At 56.7% G+C, this 22,133-nt stretch overlaps 1 protein-coding gene across 1 annotated transcript in view; it reads left to right on the top strand.

Moving 5' to 3' along the window:
- The window catches only part of LOC125464739 (Na(+)/citrate cotransporter-like), a 61,753-nt gene that overhangs the window by 32,362 nt on the left and 7,258 nt on the right, over positions 1–22,133 (top strand). Inside the window, exons 7-9 of the mRNA XM_059655437.1 lie at positions 12,440–12,561; positions 14,430–14,545; positions 19,217–19,378. Coding sequence (XP_059511420.1) covers positions 12,440–12,561; positions 14,430–14,545; positions 19,217–19,378 — 400 coding nt within the window. The remainder of the gene's footprint in view (positions 1–12,439; positions 12,562–14,429; positions 14,546–19,216; positions 19,379–22,133) is intronic.

The raw sequence follows: 22,133 nt of genomic DNA on the forward strand, positions 1-22,133 counted from the left end.
ACCCCCCCTTAACCTGGCACTGACCCCCCCTTAACCTGGCACTGACCCCCCCTTAACTGGCACTGACCCCCCTTAACCTGGTACTGACCCCCCCTTAACCTGGCACTGACCCCCCCTTAACCTGGCACTGACCCCCCCCTTAACCTTGCACTGACCCCCCTCTTAACCTGGCACTGACCCCCCTTAACCTGGCACTGACCCCCCCCTTAACCTGGCACTGACCCCCCTTTAACCTGGCACTGACCCCCCCTTAACCTGGCACTGACCCCCCCCTTAACCTGGCACTGACCCCCCCCTTAACCTGGCACTGACCCCCCTTAACTGGCACTGACCCCCCTTAACCTGGTACTGACCCCCCCCTTAACATGGCACTGACCCCCCCCTTAACTGGCACTGACCCCCCTTAACCTGGTACTGACCCCCCTTAACCTGGCAATGACCCCCCCCTTAACTGGCACTGACCCCCCCTTAACCGGGCACTGACCCCCCCCTCAACCTGGCACTGACCCCCCTTCACCTGGCACGGACCCCCCCTTAACCAGGCACTGACCCCCCCTTAACCTGGTACTGACCCCCCTTAACCTGGCACTGACCCCCCCCCTTAACCAGGCACTGACCCCCCTCTTAACCTGGCACTGACCCCCCCCTTAACATGGCACTGACCCCCCCTAAACCAGGCACTGACCCCCCCTTAACCTGGCACTGACCCCCGTTAACCTGGCACTGACCCCGCCTTAACCTGGCACTGACCCCCCCCCTAACCAGGCACTGACCCCCCCCTTAACTTGGCACTGACTCCCCCTTAACCTGGCACTGACGCCTCTTAAACTGGCACTGACCCCCCTTAACCTGGTACTGACCCCCCGTTAACCTGGCACTGACCCCCCTTAACCTGGCACTGACCCCCCCTTAACCTGGCACTGACCCCCCTTAACCTGGCACTGACCCCCCCCTTAACCTGGCACTGACCCCCCCCTTAACCTTGCACAGACTCCCCCTTAACCAGGCACTGACCCCCCCTTAACCTGGCACTGACCCCCCCCCTTAACTAGACACTGACCCCCCCTTAACCTGGCACTGACCCCCCCTTAACCTGGCACTGACCCCCCTTAACCTGGCACTGACCCCCCCTTAACTGGCACTGACCCCCATTAAACTGGTACTGACCCCCCCTTAACCTGGCACTGACCCCCCCATAACTGGCACTGACCCCCCCTTAACCTGGCACTGACCCCCCCTTAACCTGGCACTGACCCGCCCCTTAACCTGGCACTGACTCCCCCTTAACCAGGCACTGACCCCCCCTTAACCAGGCACTGACGCCCCTTAACCTGGTACTGACCCCCCCAACCAGGCACTGACCCCCCCTTAACTTGGGACTGACCCCCCCTTAACCTGACACTGACCCCCCTTAAACTGGCACTGACCCCCCCTTAACCTGGTACTGACCCCCCTTAACTTGGCACTGACCCCCCTTAACCTGGCACTGACCCACCTTAACCTGGCACTGACCCCCGCTTAACCTGGCACTGACCCCCCTTAACCTGGCACTGACCCCCCCTTAACCAGGCACTGACCCCCCTTAACCTGGCACTGACCCCCCCTTAACCTGGCACTGACCCCCCCAGAACTGACCCCCCCAACCTGGCACTAACCCCCCCTTAACCTGGCACTGACCCCCCCTTAACCTGGTACTGACCCCCCTTAACCTGGCACTGACCCCCCTTAACCTGGCACTGACCCCCCCCTTAACTTGGCATTGACCCTGCTGAACCTGGCACTGACCCCCCCCTTAACCTGGCACTGACCCACCTCAACCTGGCACTGACCCCCCCTTAACCTGGCACTGACCCCCCTTAACCTGGCACTGACCCCCCCTTAACCAGGCACTGACCCGCCTTAACCTGGCACTGACCCCCCCTTAACCTGGCACTGACCCCCCCAGCACTGACCCCCCCCTTAACCTGGCACTGACCCCCCCTTAACCTGGCACTGACCCCCCCTTAACCTGGTACTGACCCCCCTTAACCTGGCACTGACCCCCCTTAACCTGGTACTGACCCCCCTTAACCTGGCACTGACCCCCCTTAACCTTGCACTGACCCCCCCTCAACCTGGCACTGACCCCCCTTAACCTGGCACTGACCCCCCTTAACCTGGCACGGACCCCCCCTTAAACAGGCACTGACCCCCCTTAACGTGGCACTGACCCCCCTTAACCTGGCACTGACCCCCCCCTTAACATGGTACTGACCCCCCTTAACCTGGCACTGACCCCCCCCTTAACAAGGCACTGACCCCCCTTAACCAGGCACTGACCCCCCCCTTAACCTGGCACTGACCCCCCCTTAACCAGGCACTGACCCCCCTTAACCAGGCACTGACCCCCCACTTAACCAGGCACTGACCCCCCCTTAACCTGGCACTGACCCCCCTTAACATGGCACTGACCCCCCCTTAACCTGGCACTGACCCCCCCCTTAACAAGGCACTGACGCCCTTAACCTGGCAGTGACCCCCCTTAACCTGGCACTGACCCCCCCCTTAACTGGCACTGACCCCCCTTAACCTGGTACTGACCCCCCCCTTAACCTGGCACTGACCCCCCCCTTAACTGGCACTGACCCCCCTTAACCTGGTACTGACCCCCCTTAACCTGGCACTGACCCCCCCCTTAACTGGCACTGACCCCCCTTAACCTGGTACTGACCCCCCCCTTAACCTGGCACTGACCCCCCCTTAACTGGCACTGACCCCCCTTAACCTGGCACTGACCCCCCCTTAACCTGGCACTGACCCCCCCCTTAACCTGGCACTGACTCCCCCTTAACCAGGCACTGACCCCCCCTTAACCTGGCACTGACGCCCCTTAACCTGGCACTGACCCCCCTTAACCTGGCACTGACCCCCCCCTAACCAGGCAGTGACCCCCCCTTAACTTGGCACTGACCCCCCGTTAACCTGGCACTGACCCCCCCTTAACTGGCACTGACCCCCCCCCTTAACCTGGTACTGACCCCCCCTTAACCTGGCACTGACCCCCCCTTAACCTTGCACTGACTCCCCCTTAACCAGGCACTGACCCCCCCTTAACCTGGCACTGACCCCCCCCTTAAGTAGGCACTGACCCCTCTTAACCTGGCACTGACCCCCCTTAACCTGGCACTGACCCCCCCTTAACTGGCACTGACCCCCCCTTAACCTGGCACTGACACCCCCTTAACTGGCACTGACCCCCCTTAACCTGGTACTGACCCCCCCTTAACCTGGCACTGACCCCCCCCTTAACCTGGCACTGACCCCCCCTTAACCTGGCACTGACTCCCCCTTAACCAGGCACTGACCCCCCCTTAACCTGGCACAGACGCCCCTTAACCTGGCACTGACCCCCCCTTAACCTGGCACTGACCCCCCCCTTAACCTGGCACTGACCCCCCCTTAACATGGCCCTGACCCCCCCTTAACCAGGCACTGACCCCCCTTAAACTGGCACTGACCCCCCTTAACCTGGTACTGACCCCCCCCTTAACCTGGCACTGACCCCCCCTTAACCTGGCACTGACCCCCCCCTTAACCTTGCACTGACTCCCCCTTAACCAGGCACTGACTCCCCCGAAACCTGGCACTGACCCCCCCCTTAACTAGGCACTGACCCCCCCTTAACCTGGCACTGACCCCCCCTTAACCTGGCACTAACCCCCCCCTTAACTTGGCATTGACCCCGCTGAACCTGGCACTGACCCCCCTTAACCTGGCACTGACCCACCTTAACCTGGCACTGACCCCCCCTTAACCTGGCACTGACCCCCCTTAACCTGGCACTGACCCCCCCCTTAACCAGGCACTGACCCGCCTTAACCTGGCACTGACCCCCCCTTAACCTTGCACTGACCCCCCCAGCACTGACCCCCCCCCAACCTGGCACTGGCCCCCCCTTAACCTGGTACTGACCCCCCCTTAACCTGGTACTGACCCCCCTTAACCTGGCACTGACCCCCCTTAACCTGGTACTGACCCCCCCCAACCTGGGACTGACCCCCCCTTAACCTAGTACTGACCCCCCTTAACCTGGCACTGACCCCCCCTTAACATGGCCCTGACCCCCCCTTAACCAGGCACTGACTCCTGCTGAACCTGGCACTGACCCCCCCTTAACCAGGCACTGACCCCCCTTAACCAGGCACTGACCCCCCCCTTAACCTGGCACTGACCCCCCCCTTAACCAGGCACTGACCCCCCCTTAACCTGGCACTGACCCCCCTTAACATGGCACTGACCCCCCCTTAACCTGGCGCTGACCCCCCTTAACCTGGCACTGACCCCCCCCTTAACAAGGCACTGACGACCTTAACCTGGCAGTGACCCCCCTTAACCTGGCACTGACCCCCCCCTTAACAAGGCACTGACGCCCTTAACCTGGCACTGACCCCCCTTAACCTGGCAGTGACTCCCCTTAACCTGGCACTGATCTCCTTAACCTGGCACTGACCCCCCCTTAACCTGGCACTGACCCCCCCTTAACCTGGCACTGACCCCCCCTTAACCAGGCACTGACCCCCCCCCTTAACCAGGCACTGACCACCCCTTAACCTGGCACTGACCCCCCCCTTAAACAGGCACTGACCCCCCCTTACCCTGGCACTGACCCCCCATAACATGGCACTGACCCCCCCCTTAATCAGGCACTGACCCCCCTTAACCTGGCACTGACCCCCCCCTAACCAGGCACTGACCCCCCCTTAACTTGGCACTGACCCCCCCTTAACCCGGCAATGACCCCCCTTAACCTGGCACTGACCCCCCTTAACCTGGCACTGACCCCCCCTTAACTGGCACTGACCCCCCTTAACCTGGTAATGACCCCCCCTTAACCTGGCTCTGACCCCACCTTAACCTGGCACTGACCCCCCACTTAACCTGGCACTGACTCCCCCTTCACCTGGCACTGACCCCCCCCTTAACTAGGCACTGACCCCCCCTTAACCTGGCACTGACCCCCCTTAACCTGGCACTGACCCCCCCCTAAACCTGGCACTGACCCCGCTGAACCTGGCACTGACCCCCCCCTGAACCTGGCACTGACCCCCCCTTAACCTGGCACTGACCCCCCCAGCACTGACCCCCCCCAACCTGGCACTGACCCCCCCCTTAACCTGGCACTGACCCCCCCTTAACCTGGTACTGACCCCCCTTAACCTGGCACTGACCCCCCTTAACCTGGCACTGACCTCCCCTTAACCTTGCACTGACCCCCCTTAACCTGGCACTGACCCCCCCTTAACCTGGCACTGACCCCCCTTAACCTGGCACAGACCCCCCCTTAACATGGCACTGACCCCCCCCTTAACCTGGTACTGACCCCCCTTAACCTGGCACTGACCCCCCCCTTAACCTGGCACTGACCCCCCCCTTAACAAGGCACTGACCCCCCCTTAACCAGGCACTGACCCCCCCCCTTAACCAGGCACTGACCCCCCCTTAACCTGGCACTGACCCCCCCTTAACCAGGCACTGACCCCCCCCATCCAGGCACTGACCCCCCCTTAACTTGGCACTGACTCCCTCTTAACCTGGCACTGACCCCCCTTAACCTGGCACTGACCCCCCCTTAACATGGCACTGACCCCCCCTTAACCTTGCACTGACCCCCCCAGCACTGACCCCCCCCAACCTGGCACTGACCCCCCCTTAACCTGGTACTGACCCCCCTTAACCTGGCACTGACCCCCCTTAACCTGGCACTGACCCCCCCCAACCTGGCACTGACCCCCCCTTAACCTGGTACTGACCCCCCTTAACCTGGCACTGACCCCCCTTAACCTTGCACTGACCCCCCCTCAACCTGGCACTGACCCCCCTTAACCTGGCACGGACCCTCCCTGAACCAGGCACTGACCCCCCTTAACGTGGCACTGACCCCCCTTAACCTGGCACTGACCCCCCCCTTAACATGGTACTGACCCCCCTTAACCTGGCACTGACCCCCCCCTTAACAAGGCACTGACCCCCCTTAACCAGGCACTGACCCCCCCCTTAACCTGGCACTGACCCCCCCTTAACATGGCCCTGACCCCCCCTTAACCAGGCACTGACTCCTGCTGAACCTGGCACTGACCCCCCCTTAACCTGGCACTGACCCCCCCTTAACCAGGCACTGACCCCCCCTTAACCTGGCACTGACCCCCCTTAACATGGCACTGACCCCCCCTTAACCTGGCGCTGACCCCCCTTAACCTGGCACTGACCCCCCCCTTAACAAGGCACTGACGCCCTTAACCTGGCAGTGACCCCCCTTAACCTGGCACTGACCCCCCCCTTAACAAGGAACTGACGCCCTTAACCTGGCACTGACCCCCCTTAACCTGGCATTGACTCCCCTTAACCTGGCACTGATCTCCTTAACCTGGCACTGACCCCCCCTTAACCTGGCACTGACCCCCCCTTAACCAGGCACTGACCCCCCCCTTAACCAGGCACTGACCACCCCTTAACCTGGCACTGACCCCCCCCTTAAACAGGCACTGACCCCCCCCTTACCCTGGCACTGACCCCCCATAACATGGCACTGACCCCCCCCTTAATCAGGCACTGACCCCCCTTAACCTGGCACTGACCCCCCCCTAACCAGGCACTGACCCCCCCTTAACTTGGCACTGACCCCCCCTTAACCTGGCACTGACCCCCCCTTAACTGGCACTGACCCCCCTTAACCTGGCTCTGACCCCACCTTAACCTGGCACTGACCCCCCCCTTAACCTGGCACTGACCCCCCTTAACCTGGCACTGACCCCCCCTTAACCTGGCACTGACCCCCCCTTAACTGGCACTGACCCCCCTTAACCTGGCTCTGACCCCACCTTAACCTGGCACTGACCCCCCACTTAACCTGGCACTGACTCCCCCTTCACCTGGCACTGACCCCCCCCTTAACTAGGCACTGACCCCCCCTTAACCTGGCACTGACCCCCTTAACCTGGCACTGACCCCCCCCTAAACCTGGCACTGACCCCGCTGAACCTGGCACTGACCCCCCCCTGAACCTGGCACTGACCCCCCCTTAACCTGGCACTGACCCCCCCTAAACCTGGCACTGACCCCGCTGAACCTGGCACTGACCCCCCCCTGAACCTGGCACTGACCCCCCCTTAACCTGGCACTGACCCCCCCAGCACTGACCCCCCCCCAACCTGGCACTGACCCCCCCCTTAACCTGGCACTGACCCCCCCCCTTAACAAGGCACTGACCCCGCCTTAACAAGGCACTGACCCCCCCCTTAACCAGGCACTGACCCCCCCCTTAACCAGGCACTGACCCCCCCTTAACCTGGCACTGACCCCCCCCTTAACCAGGCACTGACCCCCCCTTAACCTGGCACTGACCCCCCTTAACCTGGCACTGACCCCCCCCCTTAACAAGGCACTGACGCCCCTTAACCTGGCACTGACCCCCCTTAACCTGGCACTGATCCCCCCCTTAACCTGGCACTGACCCCCCCCATCCAGGCACTGACCCCCCCTTAACTTGGCACTGACCCCCCCTTAACCTGGCACTGACCCCCCTTAACCTGGCACTGACTCCCCCTTAAACTGGCACTGACCCCCCTTAACCTGGCACTGACCCCCCCTTAACATGGCACTGACCCCCCCTTAACCTGGCACTGACCCCCCCTTATCCTTGCACTGACACCCCCTTCACCTGGCACTGACCCCCCTTAACATGGCACTGACCCCCCCTTAACCTGGCACTGACGCCCTCTTAACTTGGCACTGACCCCCCCTTAACCTGGCACTGACCCCCCTTAACCTGGCACTGACCCCCCCTTAACCTGGCACTGACCCCCCCTTAACTGGCACTGACCCCCCCTTAACATGGCACTGACCCCCCCTTAACCTGGCACTGACCCCCCCTTATCCTTGCACTGACCCCCCCTTAACCTGGCACTGACCCCCCTTAACCTGGCACTGACTCCCCCTTAACCTGGCACTGACCCCCCCCTTAACTGGGCACTGACCCCCCCTTAACCTGGCACTGACCCCCCCTTAACCTGGCACTGACCCACCTTAACCTGGCACTGACCCCCCCTTAACCAGGCACTGACCCCCCTTAACCTGCACTGACCCCCCCTTAACCTGGCACCGACCCCCCCAGCACTGACACCCCCCAACCTGGCACTGACCCCCCCCTTAACCTGGTACTGACCCCCCTTAACCTGGCACTGACCCCCCTTAACCTGGCACTGACCCCCCCTTAACGTGGCACTGACACCCCTTAACATGGCACTGACCCCCCCTTAACCTGGCGCTGACACCCCTTAACCTGGCACTGACCCCCCCCTTAACAAGGCACTGACGCCCCTTAACCTGGCACTGACCCCCCTTAACCTGGCACTGACCTCCTTAACCTGGCACGGACCCCCCCTTAACCTGGCACTGACCACCCCTTAACCAGGCACTGACCCCCCCCCTTAACCAGGCACTGACCCCCCCTTAACCTGGCACTGACCCCTCCTTAAACAGGCACTGACCCCCCCCTTACCCTGGCACTGACCCCCCTTAACCAGGCACTGACCCCTCATAACATGGCACTGACCCCCCCCCCTTAACCAGGCACTGACTCCCCCTGAACCAGGCACTGACCCCTCATAACATGGCACTGACCCCCCCTTAATCAGGCACTGACCCCCCTTAACCTGGCACTGACCCCCCACTTAACCAGGCACTGACCCCCCCCTTAACCAGGCACTGACCCCCTGAACCAGGCACTGACACCCCATAACATGGCACTGACCCCCCCTTAACCTGGCACTGACCCCCCTTAACCTGGCACTGACCTCCTTAACCTGGCGCTGACCCCCCTTAACCTGGCACTGACCCCCCCCTTAACAAGGCACTGACGCCCCTTAACCTGGCACTGACCCCCCTCAACCTGGCAGTGACTCCCCTTAACCTGGCACTGACCCCCCCTTAACCTGGCACTGACCCCCCCTTAAACAGGCACTGACCCCCCCCTTAACCAGGCACTGACCCCCCCTTAACCTGGCACTGACCCCCCCTTAAACAGGCACTGACCCCCCCCTTACCCTGGCACTGACCCCCCTTACCCTGGCACTGACCCCCCTTAACCAGGCACTGACCCCCAATAACATGGCACTGACCCCCCCTTAACCAGGCACTGACTCCCCCTGAACCAGGCACTGACCCCCCATAACATGGCACTGACGCCCCCTTAATCAGGCACTGACCCCCCTTAACCTGGCACTGACCCCCCCCTTAACCAGGCACTGACCCCCCTTAACCAGGCACTGACCACCCCTTAATCTGGCACTGACCCCCCCTTAACCTGGCACTGACCCCCCTTAACCTGGTGCTGACCCCCCTTAACCTGGCACTGACTTCCCCTTAACCTGGCACTGACCCCCCTTAACCTGGTACTGACCCCCCTTAAACTGGCACTGACCCCCCCCTTAACCAGGCACTGACCCCCCCCTTAACCAGGCACTGACCCCCCCCTTAATCAGGCACAGACCCCCCTTAACCTGGCACTGACCCCCACTTAACCAGGCACTGTCCCCCCCTTAACCAGGCACTGACCCCCCTTAACCTGGCACTGACCCCCCCCTTACCCTGGCACTGACCCCCCTTAATCAGGCACTGACCCCCCCCTTAACCAGGCACTGACCCCCCCCTTAACCAGGCACTGACCACCCCTTAACCTGGCACTGACCCCCCCTTAATCAGGCACTGACCCCCCTTAACCTGGCAGTGACTCCCCTTAACCTGGCACTGACCTCCTTAACCTGGCACTGACCCCCCCTTAACCTGGCACTGACCCCCCCTTAACCAGGCACTGACCCCCCCCTTAACCAGGCACTGACCCCCCCTTACGCTGGCACTGACCCCCCTTAACCAGGCACTGAACCCCATAACATGGCACTGACACCCCCTTAACCAGTCACTGACCCCCCCCTTACCCTGGCACTGACCCCCCCTTAATCGGGCACTGACCCCCCCTTAACCTGGCACTGACCCCCCTTAACCTGGCACTGACCCCCCCCTTAACCTGGCACTGACCCCCCCTTAACCTGGCACTGACTCCCGCTGAACCTGGCACTGACCCCCCCTTAACCAGGCACTGACCCCCCCTTTACCTGGCTGACCCCCCCCTTAACCTGGCACTGACCCCCCTTAACCTGGCACTGACCCCCCCTTAACCAGGCACTGACCCCCCCTTAACCTGGCACTGACCCCCCCTTAACCTGGCTGACCGCCCCTTAACCTGGCACTGACCCCCCTTAACCTGGCATGACCACCCTTAACCAGGCACTGACCCCCCCTTAACCTGGCACTGACCCCCCTTAACCTGGCACTGACCCCCCCTTAACCTGGCACTGACCCCCCCCTTACCCTGTCACTGACCCCCTTAACCTGGCACTGGCCCCCCCTTACCCTGGCACTGACCCCCTTAACCTGGCACTGACCCCCCTTAACCTGGCACTGACCCCCCTTAATCAGGCAATGACCCCCCCTTAACCTGACACTGACCCCCCCTTAACCTGGCACTGACCCCGCTGAACCTGGCACTGACCCCCCCTTAACCTGGCACTGACCCCCCCTTACCCTAGCACTGACCCCCCTTACCCTGGCACTGACCCCCTTAACCTGGCACTGACCCCCCCTTACCCTGGCACTGACTCCCCTTAATCAGGCACTGACCCCCCCCTTAACCTGGCACTGACCCCCCCCTTACCCTAGCACTGACCCCCCTTACCCTGGCACTGACCCCCTTAACCTGGCACTGACCCCCCCTTACCCTGGCACTGACCCCCCTTAATCAGGCAATGACCCCCCCCTTAACCAGGCACTGACCCCCCTTAACCTGACACTGATCCCCCCTTAACCTGGCACTGACCCCCCCTTACCCTGGCACTGACCCCCCTTACCCTGGCACTGACCCCCTTAACCTGGCACTGACCCCCCCTTAACCAGGCACTGACCGCCCCTTACCCTGGCACTGACCCCCTTAACCTGGCACTGACCCCCCCTTAACCAGGCACTGACCCCCCCTTAACCAGGCACTGACCCCCCCTTACCCTGGCACTGACCCCCCCTAATCAGGCACTGACCGCCCCTTAACCTGGCACTGACCCCCCCTTAACCAGGCACTGACCCCCCCTTAACCTGGCACTGACCCCCCCTTAACCTGGCACCAGCCCCAGGCCCTGAATCTGATCACCCCTACCTCAGCTCCGTGCGAACCTCTCTGCCACCCTCCCTCCCCCCCGCCATTTACCCCACACACACCCCCACCGTGGCTGCTCTCTGGATTCCCTCTCTCCCAAGTGTGAGGAGATAGGCTGTTGTCGGGGGGGGAGGGGAGATGGGCTGTCGGTGGGGTTGGGGGGAGACGGTCTGTTGGTGGCGGGGGGCAGACGGGCTGTCGGTGGCAGGGGGCAGACGGGCTGTTTGTGGGGTTGCGGGGAGACGGTCTGTTGGTGGCGGGGGGCAGACGGGCTGTCAGTGGGGTTGCGGGGAGACGGGCTGTCGGTGGCAGGGGGCAGACGGGCTGTTTGTGGGGTGGGGGGGAGATGGGCTGTCGGTGGGGTCGGGGGGAGACGGGCTGTCGGTGGGATCGGGTGGAGACGGGCTGTCGGTGGGGTGGGGGGGGGAGATGGGCTGTCGGTGGGGTTGGGGGGCAGACGGGCTGTCAGTGAGGTGTGGGAGACCGGCTGTCGGTGGCGGGGGGGAAACGGACTGTCAGTGGAGGGCGGAGACGGGCTGTCGGTGGCGGGGGGGAGACGGGCTGTCAGTGGGATCGGGTGGAGACGGGCTGTCGGTGGGGTGGGGGGGGGAGATGGGCTGTCGGTGGGGTTGGGGGGCAGACGGGCTGTCAGTGAGGTGTGGGAGACCGGCTGTCGGTGGCGGGGGGGAAACGGACTGTCAGTGGAGGGCGGAGACGGGCTGTCGGTGGCGGGGGGGAGACGGGCTGTCAGTGGAGGGCGGAGACGGGCTGTCGGTGGCGGGGGGGAGACGGGCTGTCGGTGTGGGGGTGGGGTGTGGGTGGGGAGGGGGTGAAATGGGCTGTTGGGGGGTGGGGGGGGCGGTTATTCCGTTTGACGACTTGGTTCAAAATGTGAAAGTTGGTGTTAATCGTGGAACAAGGGAACAGAAACATCAAATCCCACAATATTTCCCCAGCTCAACCCGTCAGCCCCATTCCCAACTTCCCTAAAATGTCCATGTTATTGGGGGCACTGGGACTGGGAGTGGGGGATTGTCACTGACCTGCAGTTTGAAGTGGGGTGGAGGGGGTGGGGGTTTCTTTCTCTGCCCTGGTACCTCTGTGTAAGACTCCAGGACGCTGGGAGCAGGTATATCTCATTCCCAAGTGTATTCCGAGCAAACTCCCACAAACCTCACGCAGCCCACCTTCTCATTTCAGGTACGTCAATGACTCCACTGTGGTCATTTCCATTGCAATCCTCATGTTCATCATCCCATCGAAGAAACCAAACTTCACACCATGGAATCGCATGCAGCAGGGCTCAAAGGAGGATGTATCAGGTATATCACTGGGACAGCACGGGGTTAGCTGCAGCGTAAAGCTCTCTCTACACTGTCCCTCCCATCAAACACTCCCAGGACAGGGACAGCAGGAGGTTAGATACAGAGTAAAGCTCTCTCTACACTGAACCCCATGAAACCGTCACAGGGACAGCACGGGGTTAGCTGCAGCGTAAAGCTCCCTCTACACTGTCCCTCCCATCAAACACTCCCAGGACAGGGACAGCAGGAGGTTAGATACAGAGTAAAGCTCTCTCTACACTGAACCCCATGAAACCGTCACAGGGACAGCACGGGGTTAGATACAGTGTAAAACTCCCTCTATGCTGTCCCCCATCAAACACTCCCAGGGACAGGGACAGCACAGGGTTGGATACAGAGTAACGCTCCCTCTACACTGTCCCTATCAAACACTCCCAGGAACAGGGACAGCATTGAGTTAGAAAGAGTAAAGCTCCCTCTAAGCTGTCCCCCCATCAAACACTTCCAGGGCAGGGACAGCAGGGAGTTAGATATAGTAAAGCTTCCTCTACACTGTCCCCCATGAAACACACCCAGGGTCAGCATGGAGTTAGATACAGAGTAAAGCTCCCTCTACACTGTCCCCACCAATGTATCTCTAGCCCAATCAGAGAAGAACAGTCAATGCAAAGACCAGAATGGCCGGCCTGAGTCCGAATCTCAGTCAGTTGTGTGGCCTCGTCCTTTCGGAGTTTGTCTAGAACTGTTATCAATGTCACCCTGAGAACACGGTCAGAGACTGGGTCATGTTTGCTCATGAACCTGCGCTGTGTTTACACACTCACGGCTGGGGTCACCTCATTTCTATTCGCCCCCCCCCACTCCCAATCACCCTCAAACCGTTCAAACTGGGCTCCTGATCCACAGCTCTCTGTCGCTAACTCAGTGACGCTATGTCAAACATATTTCACCCCCAGGAACCGTGTAGGAGCAGTTTGTTTGGGGGAAAGAACGAGAGTGAGATTGTTTGATATAACAAGCTGTAGAGCTGAATGAACCCAGCAGGCCATGAGAGGAGCAGGGAGGCTGACATTTCGGGCCTAGACCCTTCATTTTTCTGAAGACTCGTCCCAATCCGAAACGTCAGCCTTCTTGCTCCTCAGATGCTGCTTGGCCTGCTGTGTTCATCCAGCTCCACACCTTGTTATCTCGGTCTCCAGCATCTGCAGCTGTTACTATCTCTGAAAAGTTCTACCAAACCCAGTTTTGAAGTTTTTAGCTGACCTCCCATCTCAGCAGCATTTTGGGGGCAAGAATTTCAGAATTCCACTCTGCCCTGGCTTCCAGACGTCACTGATGAATGGATTTGCTTGAATTTCTCCAACAACTTCTGCCTTTCTCTGAACATCCTTTTATCAATTTAAACAATTAGATCACCTGGAAATGTTCAAAACTCAAAAACTCAACGCGAGCGGTCAAAATAATATCTTTTTCAAGGGCTGTTGGTGAGATTTTCTTGGGGGCTGCTGTTTGAGATTTGGAAGGTGCATTTCGATTCTCTCAGAGGCTCACGGACTCACTAAGCAAATGATGCAGTCACTTAACAACAAAGCCTTGTAGCGAATGTATAAATAAGGTGTTCTATTTAATGTGCGTTAGAGAAGGGTCTAGACCCGAAATGTCAGCTTTCCTGCTCCTCTGATGCTGCTTGGCCTGCTGTGTTCATCCAGCTCTACATCTTAGACAACAAAGTGTGGGGCTGGATGAACACAGCAGGCCAAGCAGCATCTTAGGAGCAGGAAAGCTGACGTTTCGGGCCTAGATCTACACCGTGTTATCTCGGATTCTCCAGCATCTGCGGTTCCCACTACCTCACGTGAGATTGTTGTGTTTATAATACCTTCCAGCTGAACAAGGAGGAACTATTAAGAAGCTCCTGAGCTGGGACATTGTCCACCATAAACTGCCCTGGAGCGTGGTTATCCTGTTGGGAGGAGGTTTTGCGCTGGCTAAGGGCTGTGAGGTAAGCACCTTGACCATTCCAGTGTTCACTCGCTCAAACACCGACAGGTCAATATGGCGGCTGAAATGACCAACTCCGCTGGGCCCATCATCAACCACTTTGGGTTGTTGCTCCTGCAGAGAAAACAGAGAGGGTTCGTGATGAGCCGGATTGAATAGAATCGCTCAGCGCACGAGCAAACCACTCAGCCCATCGTACTGTACTAGCCCTCTGAAAGAGCAATCCAACTCTGCTCCCATGATCTCTCCTACAAATTTTTTGCTGTGAAAATGTTACAAAATAAGATTAAAAATTAATTTCTATCAACTTCTTTCCCCCTCTGTATCTAAGATCGGACTGTAAGAACCTGTCCAGATCACCTCAACTCAGTGGCATTGTCATTTTCCTGTAAACCTCAGGAACCTATCCATCTCATTCCTGAAAAATCCCAGTTGATATCCTCCCATGGTCCCAGTTTTTTGGAGGGGAGAGCGTTTCAGATTTTCCCTTCTGGCTGAGGCAACACTTCCTACAGAGCTCGCCCCATGGTTTCAGATTCTCCCCGTTCCTCAGGACTCCCTCCGACAGAGGAAATAGTTCAGATCTTTCCATTGCCTTCAATATTTCCCACATCTCAATTCTTCATTCCCTCAAACTGCCGAACTCTAGAAAGGACAAGTTGAGATTAAACTTCCACTTCCTGACAGTGCAGCTGACGGCAAGTGATGAATTTAAAGGCGAGAGTTTGCAGTAGGGGAGGCCACATTGGGAATGGGATTGAGAATTAACTTCCCCTGTGACTAGAACGTCAGGATCACACTTACAGACTGGAGTTGCATATTGATTAGGAGCAGAATTAGGCCATTTGGCCCATCAAATCTGCTCGGCCATTCGATCACGGCTGATATGTTTCTCAGCCCCGTTCTCCTGCCTTCTCCCTGTAACCCTTATTCCATTACCAAACAAGAACCTATCTCTGCCTTAAGTACACTCAATGACTTGGCCCCTATGGTCCTTAGCAGCGATGGGGCCCACAGTTTAACCACGCTGTGGCTGAACAGATTCCTCCTCATCTCAGTTCGAAAATGTTGTCCCTTCACTCTGAGGCTGTGCCCGCTGGTCCTAGCCTCTCCTACTCGTGGAAACATCATCTCCACATCCACTCTACCCAGGCCTCTCCAAATTCTGTACGTTTCAACCAGATGTCCCCCCCAGCAAACCCCGTCTTTCTAAAATTCATTGAGTGCAGACCCAGCATCCTCGATAGCTCCTCAAATGACAAGGTCTTCATCCCCAGCATCATCCTTGTCAACCTCTTCTGAACCCCTTCCAAGGCCAGGACATCCTTCCTTAGATACAGGACCCAAAACTGCCCCAAATAGGGGAGGCAATGGCCTAGTGGTATTATTGTTGGACTGTTAATCCAGAGACCCAGATACTGTTCTGGGGACCTGGGTTCAAACCCCAGCCACGGCAGATGGTGGAATCTGAATTCAATAAAATATCTGTAATTAAGAGTCTAATGATGACCATGAATCCATTGTCGATTTTTGGGGAAAACCTTTCTGCTTCACTAATGTCCCTTTAGGGAGGGAAACTGCCATCCTTATCTGGTGTGGCCTACATGTGACTCCAGACCCACAGCGATGTGGCCGACTTGGAACTAGGGATGGCAATAAATACTGCCTGGCCAGGGATGCTCTCATCCTCTGAACGAATAAAGGGAAAACAAAATGTGATCAGACCAGATCCTTATACAGCCTCTGTAGTACATCTCTGCTGTGGTATTCCAGCCCTCTGGAAATGAATGCTAATGTGACATTTACTTTCCCAACTGCCAGCTGTACCCAATGTTAACCTTGAGAGAATCCTAACAAAGATTTCCAAAACCTCTCCCCATTTAGAAAACAGCCTATAACTCTTCTCTTCCAACCAAAATGTATAACCTCATGCTTTCCCACAAAATATTCCACTTGCCACTTCTTCATCCACACCCCCCAGCATGTCCATGTCCCTCTGCATCCTCAATACTTACAGTACCCCCCCATCTATCATTGTCTCATCTGCAAACGTAGCAACAATGCCCTCAGTACATTTGTGCAGACGTGAGCAGCTGTAGTCCCAACATTGATCCCTATGGAACTCAGCTAGTCACCAGCTGCCATCCTGACAAAGACTCCTTCATCCGTACTATTTGCCTTCTGCCAATCAACTAATTGTCTCCCCATACCAACACCCTTCCCCTAACGCCATGGGCTCTCGTCTTGTCTAGCAGTATCCCAAGTGGCATTTTGCTAAAGGCCATTTGGAAATCCAAATAGATCACATCCACTGGCTCTCCTTTGTCAAACCTGCTCATTACATCCTCAAAGAACTCTAACAGATTTGTCAGGCCTGGCCTCCCCTTAACAAAGCTGTGCTGACTGTGCTCTATTTTACCATGAACTTCCAAGTACTCGGCAATCTCGTCCTTACTGTTGGAATCTAGAATCATACCAACAACTGAAGTCGGTTAGCCGGCCCATAGTTTCCTGTAATCTGCCTCCTCCCCTTCTTAAACAGGGGTGTTACATTTGCCAATCCTCTGGGACTCTCCCTAACTCTAGTGATTCCTGAAAGACCACCAGCAATGCCTCTACAATCTCCTCAGTTATCTGCTTCAGAACCCTGGGTGTAGTCCATCTGGTCCAGGTGACTTACCCACCTTCCCCAGCACCTTCTCCTCAGTGCTGGCCACTACACTCACTTCTGCCCCCTGACTCTCAAAGTCCTGGTATGTTGCTAGTATCTTCCACACCCAGGACCCTGCAAACTTAATCCTTCTAAGGACAAGCACTGGAATTCTTTGTCCCATTTAAATGGTGCCTCATAATTTGGAGCTGTCGACCAAACTGAGATGCGACGCACCTCAATTTGAAAATGCAAGATTACAGAATCACAACTCAACAGATTCAAGGCCAGCCTCTTCCCTGCTGGTATCAGACCTATGAATGGATCACTCATCTATTAGAGGTGCTGGTTCTCCGCACTGCTGTGACGTTGTTACACTATCTTCTACATTCCGTTCGATTTCCCTGGTGTACTTATGTAAGGTATTTGTCTGGATAGTACGCAAAAACAATACTTTTCACTGTACATGTGACAGTAACCAAATCGGTTATGCAAAGCTGGTCCAATATTAATGACCTTAGCCTTATGTTAACAGAGTGAGACAGTTTTTCTTTTTTAAACACTACAGACAGTTTATTTCAATTTGTTTAAAGGCCTGGAGGTTTAAATGCCCTGACAACTTCACAGCTCCTTTTGCTCAGTTCTCTTGATAGATCCAGTCTTATACAAGATCAATATCACCTCCCTGCTCTTGTGCTATTAATAAAGCTGGGGACACCGTGGGCTTCAGGAACCTGGCTCTCCCCCTGTCCTACCACCTTCCATGATTTATACCCATGTACAGCCAGGGCCCTCTGCTCCTGCATCTGATCAGTTTCTTTTGGCAGTGGGGAGGAGCAGAGGGATCTCGGGGTTCATGTCCACAATTCCCTGAAAGCTGCCACCCAGGTGGATAGAGTTGTTAAGAAGGCGTATGGTGTGTTAGCTTCCATTAACAGAGGGATTGAGTTCAAGAGTCGTGAAGTTATGCTCCAGCTAAACAAAAGCCTGGTTTGGCCACATCTGGAGTATTGTGTCCAGTTCTGGTTGTCTCATTACAGGAAAGATGTGGAAGTGTTGGAAAAGGCACAGAGGGGATTTACCAGGATGTTGCCTGGAATGGATGGAAGGTCTTACAAGGAAAGGTTGAGAGAGCTAGGGCTTTTCTCTTTAGAACAATGAAGGATGAGAGGTGACTTGATAGAGATGTACAAAATGATCAGAGATATAGATAGAGGGGACAGCCAGAGTCTTTCCCTAGGATGGAGATTGCTATTACGAGGGGGGCATAGTTTTAAAGTGAAAGGAGATAGATATAGGGGAGATGTCAGAGGTAGGTTCTTTACTCAGAGAATGGTAGGGGCATAGAATGCATTGCCAGAGAGGGTAGTGGAGTCGGCCTCATTAGGGGCATTTAAGCGGCTGTTAGATAGGCATATGGATGATAGTATAAGGTAGGGGTGGAGGTTAGATAGACCTTAGTCTTAAGGTAAATGTTCAGCACAACATCGTGGGCCGAAGGGTCTGTACTGTGCTGTACTGTTCTATGTTCTATATTTTTCTCAGTGAAAAGTACCACTCCACATGATCTCTCCATTTCCACTGACTTGTTTATATCCCTGTAGTGTTCTCCTGTATTCTCCTCGCATCTTCCCTTACCTGACCCCTGCACTGCCATCCCTGAACTCTGACCCTTCTTCCCCACCCCACCACCCCAACTATTGGTTAGTTTTCAGGACCCTGGCCCTGCCTCGTTACGGTTGAACAGCTTCCCGATCCCAGGACAGTTTTGGTGAAGGTGGTCTAAAAGAGAGAGGTCCCAATTCTCTCAGTGCCCACCAACTAAAACTCACCTCTACCACCGCCGCCCCCCGCCCCCTGCTTCCACCATTACTCTCCTCTTCCTAACACAATCTGCGTGTGGCTCAGGTAATTGTATCAGTATTATTTACTTCTGAGGTTCTGCAATTTAATTTTCAGACATCAGCAGAAATTCTGTCAGAGCTAAAATCTTTAATGTTTTTTTCTCACCGCCCTCCCCAGGTTTCTGGTCTTTCCAGGTGGCTGGGGAATCAGCTACTGCCCCTGAAGTCCATTCCCCAGTGGGCCATCGTGATTATCTTGTGTATGGTAGTTGCAACCTTCACAGAATGCACAAGTAATGTAGCCACAGCCACGCTCTTCCTCCCGATACTGGCCTCAATGGTATGTGCTTTCTGCTTGTCGTGTCGTTCCTTAACTAAGGGTGAAACACAGGTGGTGGGGGCTGGGCGCAGAGGGTTTCCTCGGGGTTACAAAGCTGTGGGTTCCAGTCCCACAGGGGAGGTGGTGGGGGGCACTGCTGGATTCCCCAGTAAGCAGACCTTTGGACAATGCCGGGCCAGCTCGGTCAAATAGGGGCTGAATTCGATAAACAGGAATGAGTCGGGTGACTGTTCATGAAGGTGGAGAGCTAATGCGAACATCATGCCCTGAAAGTTCCCCTCCGAGCCCCTCGCCATCCTGAATTGGACATATATGGATTTTCCCTCACTGTTGATGGGTCAAGTTCTCAGAATTCCCTCCCCAATAGCATTGTGGGAATCGCCATCTCCATCTCCATCACTATCCCCATCTCCATCACCACAACCATCTCCATCTCCATCGTTATCTCCATCGCCATCTCCATCTCCATCACCTGCACCGTCTCCATCGCCATCTCCATCTCCATCGCCTTCGCCATCTCCATCTCCATCGCCATCTCCATCTCCATCGCCATCTCCATCTCCATCGCCTTCGCCATCTCCATCTCCATCGCCATCTCCATCTCCATCGCCATCTCCATCACCACCTCCATCTCCATCGCCATTTCCATCGCCATCTCCATCTCCATCGCCTTCGCCATCTCCATCGCCTTCGCCATCTCCATCTCCATCGCCATCTCCATCTCCATCGCCATCTCCATCACCACCTCCATCTCCATCGCCATTTCCATCGCCATCTCCATCTCCATCACCACCTCCATCTCCATCACTATCTCCATCTCCATCTCCATCGCCATCTCCATCTCCATCACCGTCTCCATCTCCATCACCGTCGCCATCTCCATCGCCATCTCCATCTCCATCGCCTTCGCCATCTCCATCTCCATCGCCATCTCCATCGCCATCTCCATCTCCATCGCCATCTCCATCTCCATCGCCATCTCCATCACCACCTCCATCTCCATCTCCATCGCCATTTCCATCGCCATCTCCATCTCCATCTCCATCGCCATCGCCATCTCCATCTCCATCGCCACCTCCATCGCCACCTCCATCTCCATCTCCATCTCCATCTCCATCTCCATCACCACCTCCATCTCCATCTCCGTCTCCATCTCCATCGCCATCTCCATCGCCATCTCCATCACCACCTCCATCTCCATCACCATCTCCATCACCATCTCCATCTCCATCTCCATCACCGTCGCCATCTCCATCACCACCTCCATCGCCATCTCCATCTTAATCACCATCTCCATCACCATCTCCATCGCTATCTCCATCTCCATCGCCTTCGCCATCTCCATCTCCATCTCCATCGCCATCGCCACCTCCATCTCCATCTCCATCTCCATCACCACCTCCATCTCCATCTCCGTCTCCATCTCCATCGCCATCTCCATCGCCATCTCCATCACCACCTCCATCTCCATCACCATCTCCATCACCACCTCCATCTCCATCGCCATTTCCATCTCCATCTCCATCACCACCTCCATCTCCAACCCCATCGCCATCTCCATCTCCATCTCCATCTCCATCACCATCTCCATCTCCATCTCCATCTCCATCGCCATCTCCATCGCCATCTCCATCGCCATCTCCATCTCCATTGCCATCTCCATCGCCATCTCCATCACCACCTCCATCTCCATCGCCATCTCCATCTCCATCTCCATCTCCATCTCCATCTCGATCTCCATCTCCATCGCCATCGCCATCTCCATCACCTTCGCCATTTCCATCGCCATCTCCATCACCATTTCCATCTCCATCGCCTTCACCATCTCCATCTCCATCACCACCTCCATCTCCATCTCCATCGCCATCTCCATCTCCATCTCCATCTCCATCTCCATCACCATCTCCATCTCCATCGCCATCACCTTCGCCATTTCCATCGCCATCTCCATCACCATTTCCATCTCCATCGCCTTCACCATCTCCATCTCCATCACCACCTCCATCTCCATCGCCATCTCCATCGCCATCGCCATCTCCATCGCCATCTCCATCACCACCTCCATCTCCATCTCCATTTTCATCGCCATCGCCATCTCCATCTCCATCGCCATCTCAATCGACATCTCCATCACCATCTCCATCTCCATCTCCATTTCACATTTCCATCGCCATCTCCATCTCCATCACCACCTCCATCTCCATCACTATCTCCATCTCCATCTCCATCACCACCACCATCTCCATCTCCATCTCCATCTCCATCGCCATCTCCATCGTCATCTCCATCTCCATCACCATCTCCATCTCCATCTGCATCTCCATCTCCATCAGCACCTCCATCGCCATCTCCATCTCCATCTCCATCTCCATCTCTTTCACCATCAGCTCATCCATCTCCACCTCCATTGCCATCTCCATCTCCACCTCCATCTCCATCTCCATCTCTTTCACCATCAGCACCTCCATCTCCACCTCCATTGCTATCTCCATCTCCACCTCCATCTCCATCGCCATCTCCCTTGCCACCTCCACCTCCATCTCCATCACCATCACCATCTCCATCTCCATCTCCATCTCCATCTCCATCGCCATCTCCATCTCCATCTCCATCTCCATCGCCATCACCATCACCATCACCATCTCCATCTCCATCTCCATCTCCATCTCCATCTCCATCTCCATCTCCATCGCCATCGCCATCGCCATCTCCATCTCCATCTCCATCACCATCACCATCGCCATCTCCATCGCCA

This window comes from Stegostoma tigrinum, chromosome 27 (genome assembly GCF_030684315.1).
Source record: "Stegostoma tigrinum isolate sSteTig4 chromosome 27, sSteTig4.hap1, whole genome shotgun sequence".
Classification (NCBI taxonomy): Eukaryota; Metazoa; Chordata; class Chondrichthyes; order Orectolobiformes; family Stegostomatidae; genus Stegostoma; species Stegostoma tigrinum.